The following is a 14917-nucleotide window of genomic DNA, read 5'->3' on the forward strand; positions in this document are numbered from 1 at the left end:
GGGGGGGGGGGCGGGGGGGGGGGGCACTTGAAATTTTTTGGGGGGGGGGGGCGGTAGACTTTCTTCGGGGGGGGGGGGGGGCGGACACTGTTAAAAGTATATATTTTCTATATAAATTATATACATTTCATTTCGTTCGGGGGGGGGGGGGAGGCGGTAGAATTTTTTCGGGGGGGGCTTTCCCCCCCCCCCCCCCCCCCCCCCGAAGAGATGCCTGGAAGAAACTCTGGCCCTTCTACACATTCATCATATTCCTGTTAGAGCAACTCTACTTCACCTGCCTCATATAACATCCAAACTAAAATGAAAGCTTATTTGCGCCAGAATTTGTGTTGAGAAATCATTGTATTTACTATATAATACATTAGAGGATAATTTTACAACCGTTCCATTTTTATATTTCACCCAACTAACCAATATCACAAATTTAAAACAAAACAAGTGTTTTTTTTTTATATCTAAGTCAAAATCTTTAAAAAGTTAATATGCTCCATTCTACTGACGCGTGATCCGGTTCTCAACTATCCACCCCCCCCCCCCCCCACCCCCTTTTTTTTTGTATTCGTAACTCAAGTAGCGCAAACTACGATACTTGAAACGATACTCTATTGTACTGGCTACGTCTAAAATTACGAACACAGAGCGAGAAAGTCAGCTTATTTTATTTTTTTTGAGGTGGGTGAGGAGGGGGAAGGAAAAACTTGCAATCAATAATAAATATCTGTTAGTGATCACTGCCTTAGAGAAATTTTAACCTTTATATAAACACAAAAAGTCAAATTTGGAATTTGATCACATTTTAAATTTTATGTTAACACACAACGCCAAATTTGGAATTTGAACACATTGCCTATTAACACTTAATGCAAAATTCGGGACAAATCTGAAATTTTACATTAACACTGAACACCAATTTTGGAATCGGAATAAATCTTAAATTGTACATGAACACTCAACACCTAACTTTCATTCGCATGCAAAGCATTGAAATGCCGGGGTAAAACACAGCCCTAGCTGTATAGACTTGTTGGTAATTTTGTTATTTGTTTAACTACAACAAATCAATGATTCATTTCTACGAGCAGTTATAGCTATACCATTACACCCCCTCCCAACCCACATGAGTATGGCTTGTGTCAAAGAATACTTAAGCAAATTTAAACTGTTTTTAATCAAAAGTACCAAAAAAATAACAACAATCTTAGGTCAGTCGTGTAAGCCTTACTAAAGCTAGACAACTACATAAATGTTTCTAAAAAAATTTGGTTCTTACCATCTAATAATACCGGCTTTAAAGCGTTAATTGTATTAATAATATTGAATCTATTTTACACAATATATAAACATAGCAGTTACTATAACTACCTACCACAAAAAAAAATACTTGTTGAACTTACCATTCCAATTTCAGAAGCCATTTAAAAAGCTATGAAAACATTATTTTTTAGTACTTTTACTCCTATTATTTTAAAATTATTTTTTTTAAAAATGCCTACATCACTTTTCTAATTGGATCTTAAACCAAATTCTAACCAATGAAAACCCAAACGAATCTTTGTTTTTCTAAACCGTTAAAGGTTGAGCCGACCCAGCTCAAGGTCACAAGTCAATCAACCCAAAGTGCAGGCGCTCAACTTTCCAGACGACGGAAATGACGTCATGTAATGCACACGTCGGACAGTGATTTGATGCAAGTCTTGGTGTTAAGCTCCATGGAGGCGCTTTGACCTAGGAACATAACTGACCTAGTTAGGCGATTGGAAACGGTTTTGATTGGCTATCATTTGCTTCCTGTTAACTGGCATACAAGAAAGTAAAAACGAAAAAAAATAGGAGCAGAAGTATCTTTTATTACATTTTTTGTCAATTTCCTTTAGTGGTTAATAAATGTTAACAAGAATGGATTTTTAGCATCAAACATTTTGTTGAAAACAATTTTTACTTCTGACAAATTGTGACTAGGGCTGAGCTTATCAAAGTGTGTCTAAGGCCTTGTCTGATATAGTGTGTCTAGAGCGCTGTCCGTCAAAATTTGGCTAGGGTCCTGTCTGTCAAAGTGTGTCTAGGAAATTGAATGGTAAAGTATGGCTAGGGCTCAATGTTTATCAAAGTGTGTCTATGACCCTGTCTGTCAAAGTGTGTCTATGGCCTTGTCTGTCAAAGTATGTCTAGGATCATGTCTGTCAAAGTGTGTCTATGACCCTGTCTGTCAAAGTGTGGCTATGACCCTGTCTGTCAAAGTGTGGCTATGACCCTGTCTGTCAAAATGTGTCTAGGGCCCTGTCATTCAAAGTGTGTTTCAGGTCCTGTCTGTCAAAGTGTGGCTATGACCCTGCCTGTCAAAATGTGTCTAGGTCCCTGTCATTCAAAGTGTGTTTCAGGTCCTGTCTGTCAAAGTGTGTCTATGACCCTGCCTGACAAAGTGTGGTTCACGTCCTGTCTGTCAAAGTGTGTTTCGGGTCAGTGTATGTAAAGTGTGTCTAAATACCTGTCTGACAAAGTATGTCTAGGGCTCTGTCTGTCAAAATGTGGATAGGGCCATGTATGTCAACAGTGTATTGTTAAGGTCATGCTTGTCAAAGTCTGTCTAGGACTCTGTCTGTCTAAGTAATGCAAGTGCCTTGTATGCGAGAGACTAAATCCTTGCCCTCCCATCTAATACACAAACGCCGGTACTGTACTGTTGTCAGGAACATCAAACTGCAAAATAAGAAAAACAATATTTAAAAATATTGAATCTTCTTCTAAATATAAAGAAGTTGAACAAATAACTACATCGGGATACACGTTTGAGCGCGTGGTCTAGTTTTAACACTAACAACTTCCGCGACCATAAAGGTCCACTCACACAGCCATATGTCAGTGTGAGGGATGGGGGGGTTAAAGCACTCTTGACCACAGGGTTTCTACATCCGTAAACGAAACGATCGAACACTACACTATATGTGCTATTAACCTTTAAACCTGAAACGGTTTCTATATTTCTTTAAGTTGGATAATTGATCATCTTAGGTCCCCGAATTCGGTTTTCAAATAAACAAACAAATTAAAAGACGATATTGTTACGTTCTTATAATAGTGGACTAACATGATAATCAGAAACAGTGAGTGCAGACTCATTTTAATACAACTACACTAACTTGACAATTGTGTGTGATAAAAGTGTGAAGTTATATGTAAATCTGTAAATCAAATTCGACATCAAACACGTTAACGTTACTCTGTTTAAAATTATGCGCGTTATATTTAACTACAATTGCAATAATGTAATATCGATTACATATTTGTTGTTTTAAATACTATTTTTTTTTGTTTTAAAAATGTTGGTTTCTAGTTTATACAACACACCTGATCAAAATCATCCATGCGAGACGAACACACCAGACAGCACTCGCCCAGTGGTCGGATGGGTTCGAACCCCACCCCACAGTCTGGGACCTGGCAGGTCAGCTGGCACTGTGGGTCACTGACCTCGTACATCTCACAGACCAAGCATTTGGTGCCGCAGTATGTTCCAAGCTTTAGATAAAACGACTCTAAAATAATTGTACTCTTAACAGACAAAAACATGTTTGTGAAAGATTAGCAAGAAATATATAGTGAAATAAACGAAACAGTTTGCGTAGAATCCAAGCATGATTTAGATTTGAATCTATCTTACTTAACAAGGGAATACGAGCAGGTATAATTACTTTCAGTTATAAAATTCTGTTGAATTTTTTAACATCCCATGATTGCTTTAAGTTTAATGTATGGTTTTGTATTAAATTTAAATATAACTAGATTTAAACCCAAGCCTATTAAAGCTGACTGCGAAAAAAAAAAAAAAAAAAAAAAAAAAAAAAAAAAAAAAAAAAAAAACTACCTACATGCGAGAAATTATTCTCTTAAACTAAATCAGAAAGTTACATTAAAAGATATCTTAAAATGCGAAATTATTTTAATATTATTTATTTAGCTATTGTTTTAAAAGTCAATTTTAACGCTATAATTCCATTTTTAATACCAAAAAGTTACCACAATCCAGAAACACGATAGCTATTCTAAACATATAGTGAACAGAATATTTTTAAAAAAAATATCACAAATACTAAACTTACTTCGTAAATCTTATCATCGTATAAACAGGAGACATTAGCGATCGGTAACCCAGAAATAGAATTAAGTATCACTACAGCACCTAGAATATTCCAGAACAACATTCTAATTTGGTCTTTCTCTTAAGGTCCAAAAGATAACCTATTATGGCAAATTTTACTGAATTAATTTATTTATACACCTGCCTAGGCTGGTAAGTAAGTCACCAACTAGTTCTACGGCTCAATAAAACCTGCATGAGCCACATAACAGGTTTGTGACCTACTTACCAGGCATATAGTGCCATACCTAAGAAGGATAAACCGGAACTATTCGCCTACCTGTAGTGTTCGATTGTTGGGATAAAAAAAAACCAAGACACGGACATCGTATTACACTGGAGACATAAGATATAATACAGGATACTACACATGTATTGTGGCAAAACATATTTTTCAAGTACGGCACTTAGCTCCGGAATGTATTGAAATTGGTACGGAGTGGTCTAGCGGTAGGGAGCTGAACTGCTAACCCGTAAGTCTCGAGTTCGAATCCGGGTTCAAGTCAGTAGACCGTTCCTGAGTCCACCCAACTCTGATGGGTACCTAACTGACGTTAGGAAAAGTAAAGGCGGCTGGGCATAGTGCTGACCACACTATCTCTTCATATACCGAGGCTACAGAAACAAGTAAACTCTACTTCACTTGCCCCATAGACCGTCAGGTTTGAAAGGGAAACTTTACTTAATATAGTGAAAACTAAATATAGTCATCACATTGTACATATTTATTAGATTTTCAAATGTCGAGGCTGATGTCGTACTGCTGTGCATTTTTTGGAATGCAAGTCTTTCAATCAATTAGTTCAATTAATTTAATTACACGTGGGTCATCGCTTTCCCGGCTTAATGACAGTGCAATTAGGGCAGCTCCCACGCTTTCAATCTATATTTAATTAGTTTAAAACGTACCTGTCTTTGGCAAAGAGATGCGATTTTCTGCTAATTAATTAATGCATCACGTTTAAATGTTAATTGAGGGTTGTATAAGAATTATTTATTTCTATTTGAAGATAGATCTTTCTAGCTTTAAGGTCGTCCATAAAATAATGTTAAGTACCTAGAGCAGGGGGTTGGGGAGTTGGTTTTTTGTTTAGATTTGAAATATTTGAAGATCGGGTTTGATGTGTATGGGGGTGGGACGACAATGATGACTTAGTGTATGTGTGTTAAAAAGGGGAGTGAAGGTAGTTGAAGGGCGGAGTGGGGGTTGAATCGGAAGTAGCAAATGTTTATTTTCTTCTGGAAATAAAATAAGTTAAGCGACACAAGGGGGGGGGGGGGGGGCTGTGGAAAATAGAGGTATGTCACGTGCGTGATAGAGATGTGTTTTGTGACAAGTGTGGTGTTTTAGTTTATGTATTTAAAATTGGAGTGCGGGTGTGATGTGATAATAATTACATTTGATTTGCTGACATTTTTCATGGGCTACAACTTACAGCACCGGCCACGTTAGTTCATCACGAAAATATAATTTCCAGTGCAAGAAGCATTAACTCTACTTCAACTGCTCAATGTATCGCTAGGTCTAAAGAGGAATCGATCGGACTAAAGAGCCATGTTATTATAATGTTTGCAAGTGGTCGAGAGGTACAGCACATGCTACAGATCTGTATGTCTTAGGTTCAAGTCCTGATGACCCACTTATATTCAAGTGACAGATATTCTTAGTCTGCAAGAACAAATGTGCTCAGTTTTAACTGGTATACGATGTCATGGTTGTCAGGACAAATCAAATCACGCAAATAACCCAACAACATGGGTCAGGGAATCTTGTTATAGTTCAACATTACATAGTATCATTACAATCTTTACAGGTTCTGTAAATGTCTATTTAAATGGTCTTCTTTGATGAAGTATTGATCTACTACGTATACTGAAATCATCCATCAAAAGATACTATTATGACCTGTGTCCAATACAAAATTAGTTCTTTTGATCTGTATATTCGTTTTGTGCATGGCGTTATGTTCCTTGTGTACTTGTAGGCTATGGCTAGTTGTGTACTAGTCTTGTAGGTTATGGCTAGTTGTGTAGTAGTCTTGTAGGTTATGGCTAGTTGTGTACTAGTCTTGTAGGTTATGCTAGTTGTGCACTAGTCTTTGAGGTTATGGCTAGTTCCTTGTGTACTTGTAGGTTATGGCTCGTTTTTGTTTTCTCGTATTGTAGGTTACGAGGCGTACATTGTTTACTAGTTGTGTAGTTTATGGCAAGTTACTGTTTACTGATCCTAAAGATCATGACAAGCGTTTTGTTAATTTTCTTCATATTTGAAAACGTTCTTTGTTTACTTATTTTGTAGAATGTGGTAAGTTTCTTTTTTACTGACTCTCCAGATTATAACAAATTAATTATTTGGTGATCCTGTAAATTACAACAAGTTCATTATTTAGTGATTTTGTAAGTTATACAAAGTTCATTGTTTGGTGATTGTGTACGTTATTACAGGTTCATTATTTAGTGATTGTGTATGTTACGACAAGTTCAGTATTAAGTAATCAAATAGGTTATGACAACTTCCGTGTGCATAGTCTGTAGACTATGACTAGAATCCTACTCTCTAGTCGTGTAAGCAACACGACAAGCTCGTTGTATAATAATCTTGAGGTTGTAACACTTTCCGTGTTTCCTTATCTTGTGGACTTTGACTAGAAACCTACTATCTATTCTTGTAAACAACACAAGTCCCCTGCAACATGACCCTGTAAGTTAAGACCTCCCCAGTTCTAAAGTGTAGTAGGTTAATCTACAAAAGTCGCACGGCGTTGCCGAGATATTGGTCAAGGACAGAGAGATTATCTACAGGAACAATCTCAGCAGACGATGATGGCACAGATGGTCAGGCTGACCGAGAAATTGAGTTCCTCAGTTCCTGGACACGATTCTGTCAAACCTTGTCCTAGTTTTTTGTCCTCGCTGGGTTGGGTCATGTGACCCGTATACATATAAATAAATATACAAATGCACACACACACACACACATATATATATATACATATATATATATATATATATATATAAAACATGTAAACTATATTTGTTCTAATTTTTTATAAACTTGACATTAATAGCTGTATATTTAAAAAAACAGTCATTTCAGTTTTTGCGAAATAGATGTTTGATAGCAACAGAATAAAGTTAACGCTTTTCACATCCAGAGTCACAAAATGTGTTAACAAAATCGTAGGTTAAAAATTTCATTTGGGGGCAAGTAATTTCATAGAAATTATAAGGCACAACACTACTTGTGTGTGTGTGAGGGGGGGGGGGGGGTGACGACAACTGACAGATCTATACTTTCATGTGCCATCTCTACAGCTGATTACAGATGAGACATAGTTATTGTGTTCACCTGGGGTTAACTTTAGCAGTGTGATTTATAGGAGACATATGGAGGTTTGCAGTTTTCTTCCAGACATTTTGCTCCGGGGGGGGGGGGGGGGGTGTGGGCACCTGATATTTTCGTGGGTGGGGGGGGGGGGGAGGGGCGAACATCATTTTCCGGAGGGTGGACACTGGCAAAAGTATATGTTTCCTATATAAATTCCATTTCGTTCTGCGGGGGGGGGGGGGGGGGGGGACTAGACTTTCTCCGCCCAACCCCCCCCCCCTCCCACCACGGAAAAGATGCCTGGAAGAAACTCTGGTGGTTGGGAAGATAAAGTGTGGTTGGCAGAAGTGGGTAGTTATTGGGTGGTGGGCAGACATTTTGTGGTAGGCAAAAACTGCATTGTGGACAGAAGGGATGGGCACTTGGTGCAGGGCACTAGTTGGGCAGAGAAGAGTGTGTTGGGCAAAAATGGGCAGATAACGGTGTGTTTTGTATAAACGAGAAGGGGCACTGGGTTATGGGCAGATACTGGGTGGTGGGCAGAAAATCTGCAGACGCGGAGTTAGCGAGCTCACACCAGCTGTCAACATAAAATTGTGTGTCCAAAACTTTAGCTAATGCTTTTTTTATGACAAGCTTTTATTACATTCACTTCCTCGTCGGTCTGTCTGTCTAGATCGAAACGCCCGTGTGAAATTGGAGGGGGGGGGGGGGGGGGGGCTCTACGACAAAAGCGCATCATCACGTTCAATAGACGCGCGATGGGTTTTAGTCGGGTCAGCAGTCTAGTTCTTTACCACTAGACTACGCCATCCAATAATAATTTACTGGTTTATCATCATGTAACTATTGTAAATAAAACATGTAAAGTACTGGAAAAAAAATTAATAAAAAACGTTTTAATAACAAGCTTTTATGTAATAATGCACTAAAAAGTAGAAAAAAAATTATACACTACTATTTAAATAACTATAAAGAAAAGCATGGGTCTCTTCCTAAATATTAGACACTACTATTTAAATTACTATAAAGAAAAGCGTGGGTCACTTTAGTATTTATTGGATACCTTTACTAATATTTAGGAAGAGAGCCACGCTTTTCTTTATAGTTATTTAAATAGTAGTGTATAATTTATGTTCTACTTTTTAGTGCATTATTACATAAAAGCTTGTTATTAAAACGTTTTTTTATGATTTTTTTTAGTATATAATATAATTTTTTTTACCAGTCTTTACTTTTTGTTAATCAAAATATTTTGTATCGTTTTTTAAGGATAATCTGTGTTTCTTTACTTAACATTTAATCCAAGACCGTGGGTCTTATTGATCCGTTAATCCGCAACAAATTTTACAACATCAATCAAAACCAGTCACCTAATCGTTAATCAATACTGGAAAACTCATTAAAGCAAAGCATAGTCCACGGTGTCGGTGAAACCCAAGATAACGAGTTCTTTGATATTACGCAGGTAGAAATATTACCTTGGGTGTCGGTCTAGGCTTCTGTCCCAATTAACGTTGTGTATCTAACTGTGTTTCTGTAACTAGCGTGTGTTATTTTTTTGTGTAACTAACGTGTGCTGATAGAGTGTGCTAAAGCGTGTAACTCAAGTGTTTTACTGTAGTTTGTCATTAAGATGTGCGATTAATTGTACACGTAAAATATTAAAATATAAAGAAATTGAATCGAAATAAAAGCACTTCCAAACTATCACTGTGAAATAACGTCAGAAGGTTGAAACTTTAATTAGTAGGTGCTTTTTGATATGTTTTTCTTCTATCCATAAATAGCCTACTTTCTAGACTATAAAAATTATGCATTCAGTTTTAATAATAGAGTTAAACTGTGGCGTGTGCCAAAAAACATCAGTATATATATATATATATATATATATATATATATATATATATATATATATATATATATATATATATATATATATATATATATATATATATATATATATATATGCGGTCTTAATGATACATCAAATTTAGTTCTAAGGTGGAAGACGGATCATACCGACTTTTAAAATGTTTTTTATTCCTTTACACTGTATTGATCTCTTTAAAAAGAAGCGCAACGTTCATAAAAATACCCATCCAATTCAATGTTTACATAGAGATTGAATTACAAAAACGGAAAATATCATGTTATTTTGCGTTAAGGTTTTTTGAATATATAATATGTGCATATGATTGACATATGAATATCTCCACGTTTCTTTGTTTACTTGTCTGATTTGCTATTCAGCTGTCCGCGTGTCTTGAAAACAAAACAGTTTTGCACAGAAACATTTTTGTATGAATATACAAGCAATATATGTAAGATGGAGGTGTTGACGTTATTGAAATTAGAAAAAAAAAATATTCTTAACGTACAAAGAAACTTATCAATGCTGTATCCAGTGGCGTAGGCAGGGGGGGGGGGGGGGTAAGGGGGGTCATAACCCCCCATAGACCCTAGGTATATATATAACAAGTATGAGGGGGGGGGGGTGCAAATCGAAAGTTTGAGGGGGGGGGGTGTAAATCGAAAGTTTGAGGGGGGTGCAAATCGAAAGTTTGAGGGGGGGGGGTGCAAATCGAAAGTTTGTTCCCGGGTAAAAATTGGAACCCCCCTCCCCCCCCCCCCCCCCCCCCCGTGAGACGATCCTGGCTACGCCACTGGCTGTATCGACAACAGTTCTTGTTGTGATGCCGACTGTTTGGGTTGTATTGGCCTGAAGAATTAGTGTGGTCAGCATTGTTCTGTTTTAAATGCGGAATCTGAATAAGTAGTGTGGGGGTCGTTTATGAATGACGTCACATGCGTGGTGGAAGGGAGGGGGGAGTCCGTAATTTTGTGACGGTGTGTTATGAGGGATGGAGGAAAGTGGGGGGGTCAGATGATGTGAAGTGTGGTCAGTATGGTTCAATTAGATTACACCATATGAATAAGTAGTGTGGTCAGCACTGTTCAATTCAATTACACCATATGAATGAGTAGTGTCGTCAGTATGGTTCAATTAAATTACACCATATGAATGAGTAGTGTGGTCAGCACTGTTCAATTCTATTACACCATATAAATGAATAGTGTGGTCAGCACTGTTCAATTCAATTACACCATATAAATGAATAGTGTGGTCAGTGTGATTCAATTCAATTACAACATATGAATGAATAGCGTGGTCAGTGTGGTTCAATTCAATGACACCATATGAATGAGTAGTGTGGTCAGTATGGTTCAATTCGATTACGGCATATAAATGAGTCAACACTGATACAACATACTCCTACTCCAACGCCCACAACACATCTTAGATACGCAAGAAAAATAGAACAGAAAAAACAAAAACATTTGCACCGAGAATATAAAGTACACATTGGCCTCAAATATTGTAAAACAACATAATTACAAAATTAAGATAACAAAAAACAAACCCATCTAATAGACCCATTGATTTGAGCGGAATGCGCCATTTTGTCTGTAATTAACACAAAAGTATTATCTTGTTAATCCCTAAAACCGGAAGTCGAAACATCAGAACGTGTGTATTTTTGTTTTGTTTTTATTAATGTTTCATTTTTCTGTAGCTCCATAACATAATTGACAACTTTAATACATTCAATCCAAATCGATAATCTGCTCCTCAATATTAGACATACTCTTAGTTTATTCCCTTCTACTCTGAAACTGGGAACCATTTTTGTTATCAATTTATTTTCAGCATACAGTTTGTAAAATGAACTGTTATAATTTAATCTTACAATATTAAACTGTACTTTATTGTTTCTACTAAAACTTCATGTATTTGCAGATTCTCTTCTGAAATGTTAGCTTAGAATCACAGAAAAAAACTTCTGTTTCTAAATTGTTTTGCACTTTACATGGCTGGGTTTAAGCTCGAGCTATTTTAAGACCTCGACTTCTTCTCCTGCCGCCTACGGTTATGATGCCACATTACGCCAGAGTCCTGACAATCTCCAGTGGATATCACCGTTATGGATCTAGACATGGCGGAAAATAAAAGTGCTTTTGTCTCAAATTATGATGAATTCCAATTTAATTTATCTTTACAAATATGTGAATGTAGATTACCTAATTGCATCAACAAGAAAGGGTTTTTTTAAAATAAGTATTTACAAAAAGTATTTTTCAGTACAATTCAAGATGTATATCAGCATTAGCTCCCAACTAGTGTTTCTTTCAGACATCTATTTTAGGGAGCATGCACTGCCCCACCTAAGAACGTTTACCCCGTGCACCCCCCCCCCCCCCCCCAGGAATGAATTGAATTTATATATAAGATGTATACTTTTACCATTCATGTACAGTTCTAATGTCCCCCCCCCCCATATTAAGACATTTCGAGTTCTAATGTCCCCAATTATAAAGACATTTAGAGTTCTAATGTCCCCTTGTATAAAGACATGTAGAATTCTAATGTCCCTATTTATTAAGACATGTAGAGTTCTAATGTCCCCACAATTAAAGACATGTAGAGTTCTAATGTCCTCACATATAAAGACATGCAGAGTTCTAATGTCCTCACATATAAAGACATGCAGAGTTCTAATGTCCCCACATATAAAGACATGTAGAGTTCTAATGTCCCCACTTATAAAAACATGTAGAGTTGTAATGTCCCCACTTATAAAAACATGTAGGATTCTAATTTCCCCACATATAAAGACATGTAGAGTTCTAATGTCCCCACTTATAAAAAAAATGTAGAGTTCTAATGTCCCCACATATAAAGACATATAGAGTTCTAATGCCCCCACATATAAAGACATGTAGAGTTCTAATGTCCCCTCCCCCTTATTAAGACACATATAGTTCTAATGCCCCTACTAACACAGACATGCAGAGTTTTAATGTCCCCCACATATAAAGACATTAATAGTTCTAATGTCCCCACTTACAAGGACATGTAAAGTTCTAATAAAGCCACTCATGAGAACATGCCAATCACCCCGTGAAAACCTCGTCTTGTAGAACTCGAATCCCTACATCACACACGTCACACACGTCATACACGTCATCGATTTCACGTCTCGTGATGCTGCATACTGTGCCAGGTTTTTTGTCGATGTAAGCTGCCAGCTTGCCCCACGATAAGTTCAGTAGTAAACAATTTCAGAGGTCAACATAAAGTCGATAGAAAGACCGCCCGTGCTGAATCAGATATCGCGTTATGACGTCAGTTAAATCAAGCAATAGTTGTTTAAAATGGTACTAGTTCACATGCTAGAAGCCTAATGAAATGTAGTTTTTTTTTTAATTTACATTTAGTGCTTAACCTTTTCACTATAAAGTTTACAATTGTATACAACTCTAGAGATTTAGATTATATTTCCTTTTTTTTTTGGAATAAACTGCTACATTTAAAATGAGCGTTCATAAAATTTTGAATATATTACAGTTAGAAATTATTGTAAATATAAAATGTATTCCAAGTGTTTTTTCTTTAAAACAATATAATCTTTCAAACATTTCAGCCATAATCAATCTTAGTCATGCTACGTTGCTGCCGTTTCATGTAATAATAAGATAAATATTTATAGAGAAAAATTATACAAAGATAAATGCGAATGTCAGAAGCCAATTTAATGCAACAATCGAATCTGTGTGATTACATAACAAACCGATTACAAAATAATAAAAATCATGTAGCGCAAACAAAATACTTGATAACAATCATTTAAAATAATGTAAAGATGATATTCTAGAAACTGATGTAGCCTTACTAAGTGGTATAGATATTGGCAAGTTGGTGGTTATGTTGAAAGATAAACTTCAAAGGCAATAGCAAGTAGATAAAGTAATGCCTTAACTTAATATATTATAAATATTCTATGTTTTAGCATTCTTGTATTAGAGATAACTCCTATTATTTGGAGTTCTCTTCCGTGATTGCTAATTTGAGTTATCGGTATTTCGGCAGTTAATTAGCATTTAAGTTACCAGCTGATGAAAGATAGCTAGGTACATGCTGTTTTTTTTGTTTTGTTGAAGACTCAAATGTTGTAAGACACGAACAACACATTTTAAGACACAATAAATAACAAGAGAGTTTTTGTTTTTTCTGACGTGATGACGTCAGTTGTTGTACTGATACAACACGACAGTCTTCCGTCAGTAGTCGTACCGGTACTTGCAGCCGGACCGGGTCATGTAGAACTTCCTCAGGCACCGGCTGACGTTCCGGCGGAAGTTGTTGCTGGTGACGACGTAGACGAGAAAGTCGATGGCGAAGTTGAGGAAGTGCAGGTGCTGGCACAGTTGCTGGGCGACGTAGAGCCGCGGCGCGCATTTCAGAACGCCGGAAACCTGCTGGAGAATGAGGCCGTACATGCGCACGGCATAACTGGGAAGGTAGAGGATAATGTACACGCTGGACACCCAGACCAGCATCTTGGTGGAGCGGACTTGAGCGAGGGTCAGGGTATTCCCCGAGTTGTGGTACCGCGGGGTGCGTCTGACGCTTTGGTTGAGCATATCATGACGCAACCGGAATTTCCGAACGGTTTGTATTATTTTTAGATTTAGGAATACGATGGTGGAGAAAGGCACGAAGAAGACGAGGATTGAGTCGACGTGGGTGAAAATGCTGAGGAACTCGATGTAGTTTTTGTTTTCATGGCAGGGGGAATTGACGATAGAGGTCTCGACCGTGAAGAAACTGTGGCAGTACAGTATTAAAGCCAGGACAGACGTCGCCGAGATAACAGCGATGGATTTTTTTTTATTGCACATGTACGAGGCTTTAAAGGGGTAGCAGACGACGATGAAGCGTTCGATCATCATGAGGACGACGAACCAGGCGGAGAGGAAACTGCAGACATAGGAGGTGTAGACGATGAGGACACAGCAGCCAGGGGTCAAGGCTATGGAGGGGAAGTAACGCATGAGTGAACTCAACAGCGGCGACATGAGAAACAGGGTGTCGACGCAGGCCAGCGCCGCCAGGTACTGGCTGCAGGGCTGGTACCGGAAGGACGTGCAGATGAACACCAGCAGCGACGTGACGTCACCGAGGATACCCAACACGCAGATGACCGGGACCGCGTAGGTGCCGAAAGCATCGGTCGCGGCGCGCATTGCCTGGGTGATGTCTGTAGAGTTGCACTGGAACTCGTCGTCAGATGTGTTTTTGCTCGTGGTGTTGGTGTTGAGGTACGCGACTGCCCAAGGAGCATCCCCCGGGGTGTATTGGACCTCAATCGTCCTGTTCATTGCTGCGGTCCACGCCTATTTCATGACACGATCCTTTTTAAGCAAATTACGAGATATCCTGCATTGTAAATCGATATTTTTTTATAACTTTATATCCAGAGAGCTCCTGTCTTTAAAAAAACAGCATGTTGTGTTGTAGATTTTCGATTCCTTGTATATGGGCTTGATACATCGTCTAGACTTAGTTGAGTTCCTGTAATATAAAAATAAAAACTTTAGTATTCATG

At 37.8% G+C, this 14917-nt stretch overlaps 2 protein-coding genes across 2 annotated transcripts; both read right to left on the bottom strand.

Annotated features, from left to right (window-relative positions):
* Positions 1 to 1869: 1869 nt before the first annotated feature.
* Positions 1870 to 4382, bottom strand: LOC131950085 (uncharacterized). The gene is made up of 3 exons (XM_059312126.1): positions 4101 to 4382; positions 3349 to 3519; positions 1870 to 2700 (listed from the first exon to the last, which is right to left on the bottom strand). The coding sequence occupies exons 1-3, from the start codon at positions 4200 to 4202 to the stop codon at positions 2656 to 2658; spliced, it is 318 nt and encodes a 105-aa protein (XP_059168109.1). The 5' UTR covers positions 4203 to 4382; the 3' UTR covers positions 1870 to 2655.
* A 9207-nt stretch (positions 4383 to 13589) lies between these two features.
* LOC131950087 (thyrotropin-releasing hormone receptor-like) lies at positions 13590 to 14690 on the bottom strand. Its single transcript, XM_059312128.1, has one exon. It carries the CDS (start codon positions 14688 to 14690, stop codon positions 13590 to 13592), a length of 1101 nt encoding a protein of 366 aa, XP_059168111.1.
* Between the last annotated feature and the right edge of the window lie 227 nt (positions 14691 to 14917).

This window comes from Physella acuta, unplaced genomic scaffold, assembly GCF_028476545.2.
Source record: "Physella acuta isolate Inbredline_101_S28 unplaced genomic scaffold, ASM2847654v3 ptg000734l, whole genome shotgun sequence".
In the NCBI taxonomy this organism is placed as follows: Eukaryota; Metazoa; Mollusca; class Gastropoda; family Physidae; genus Physella; species Physella acuta.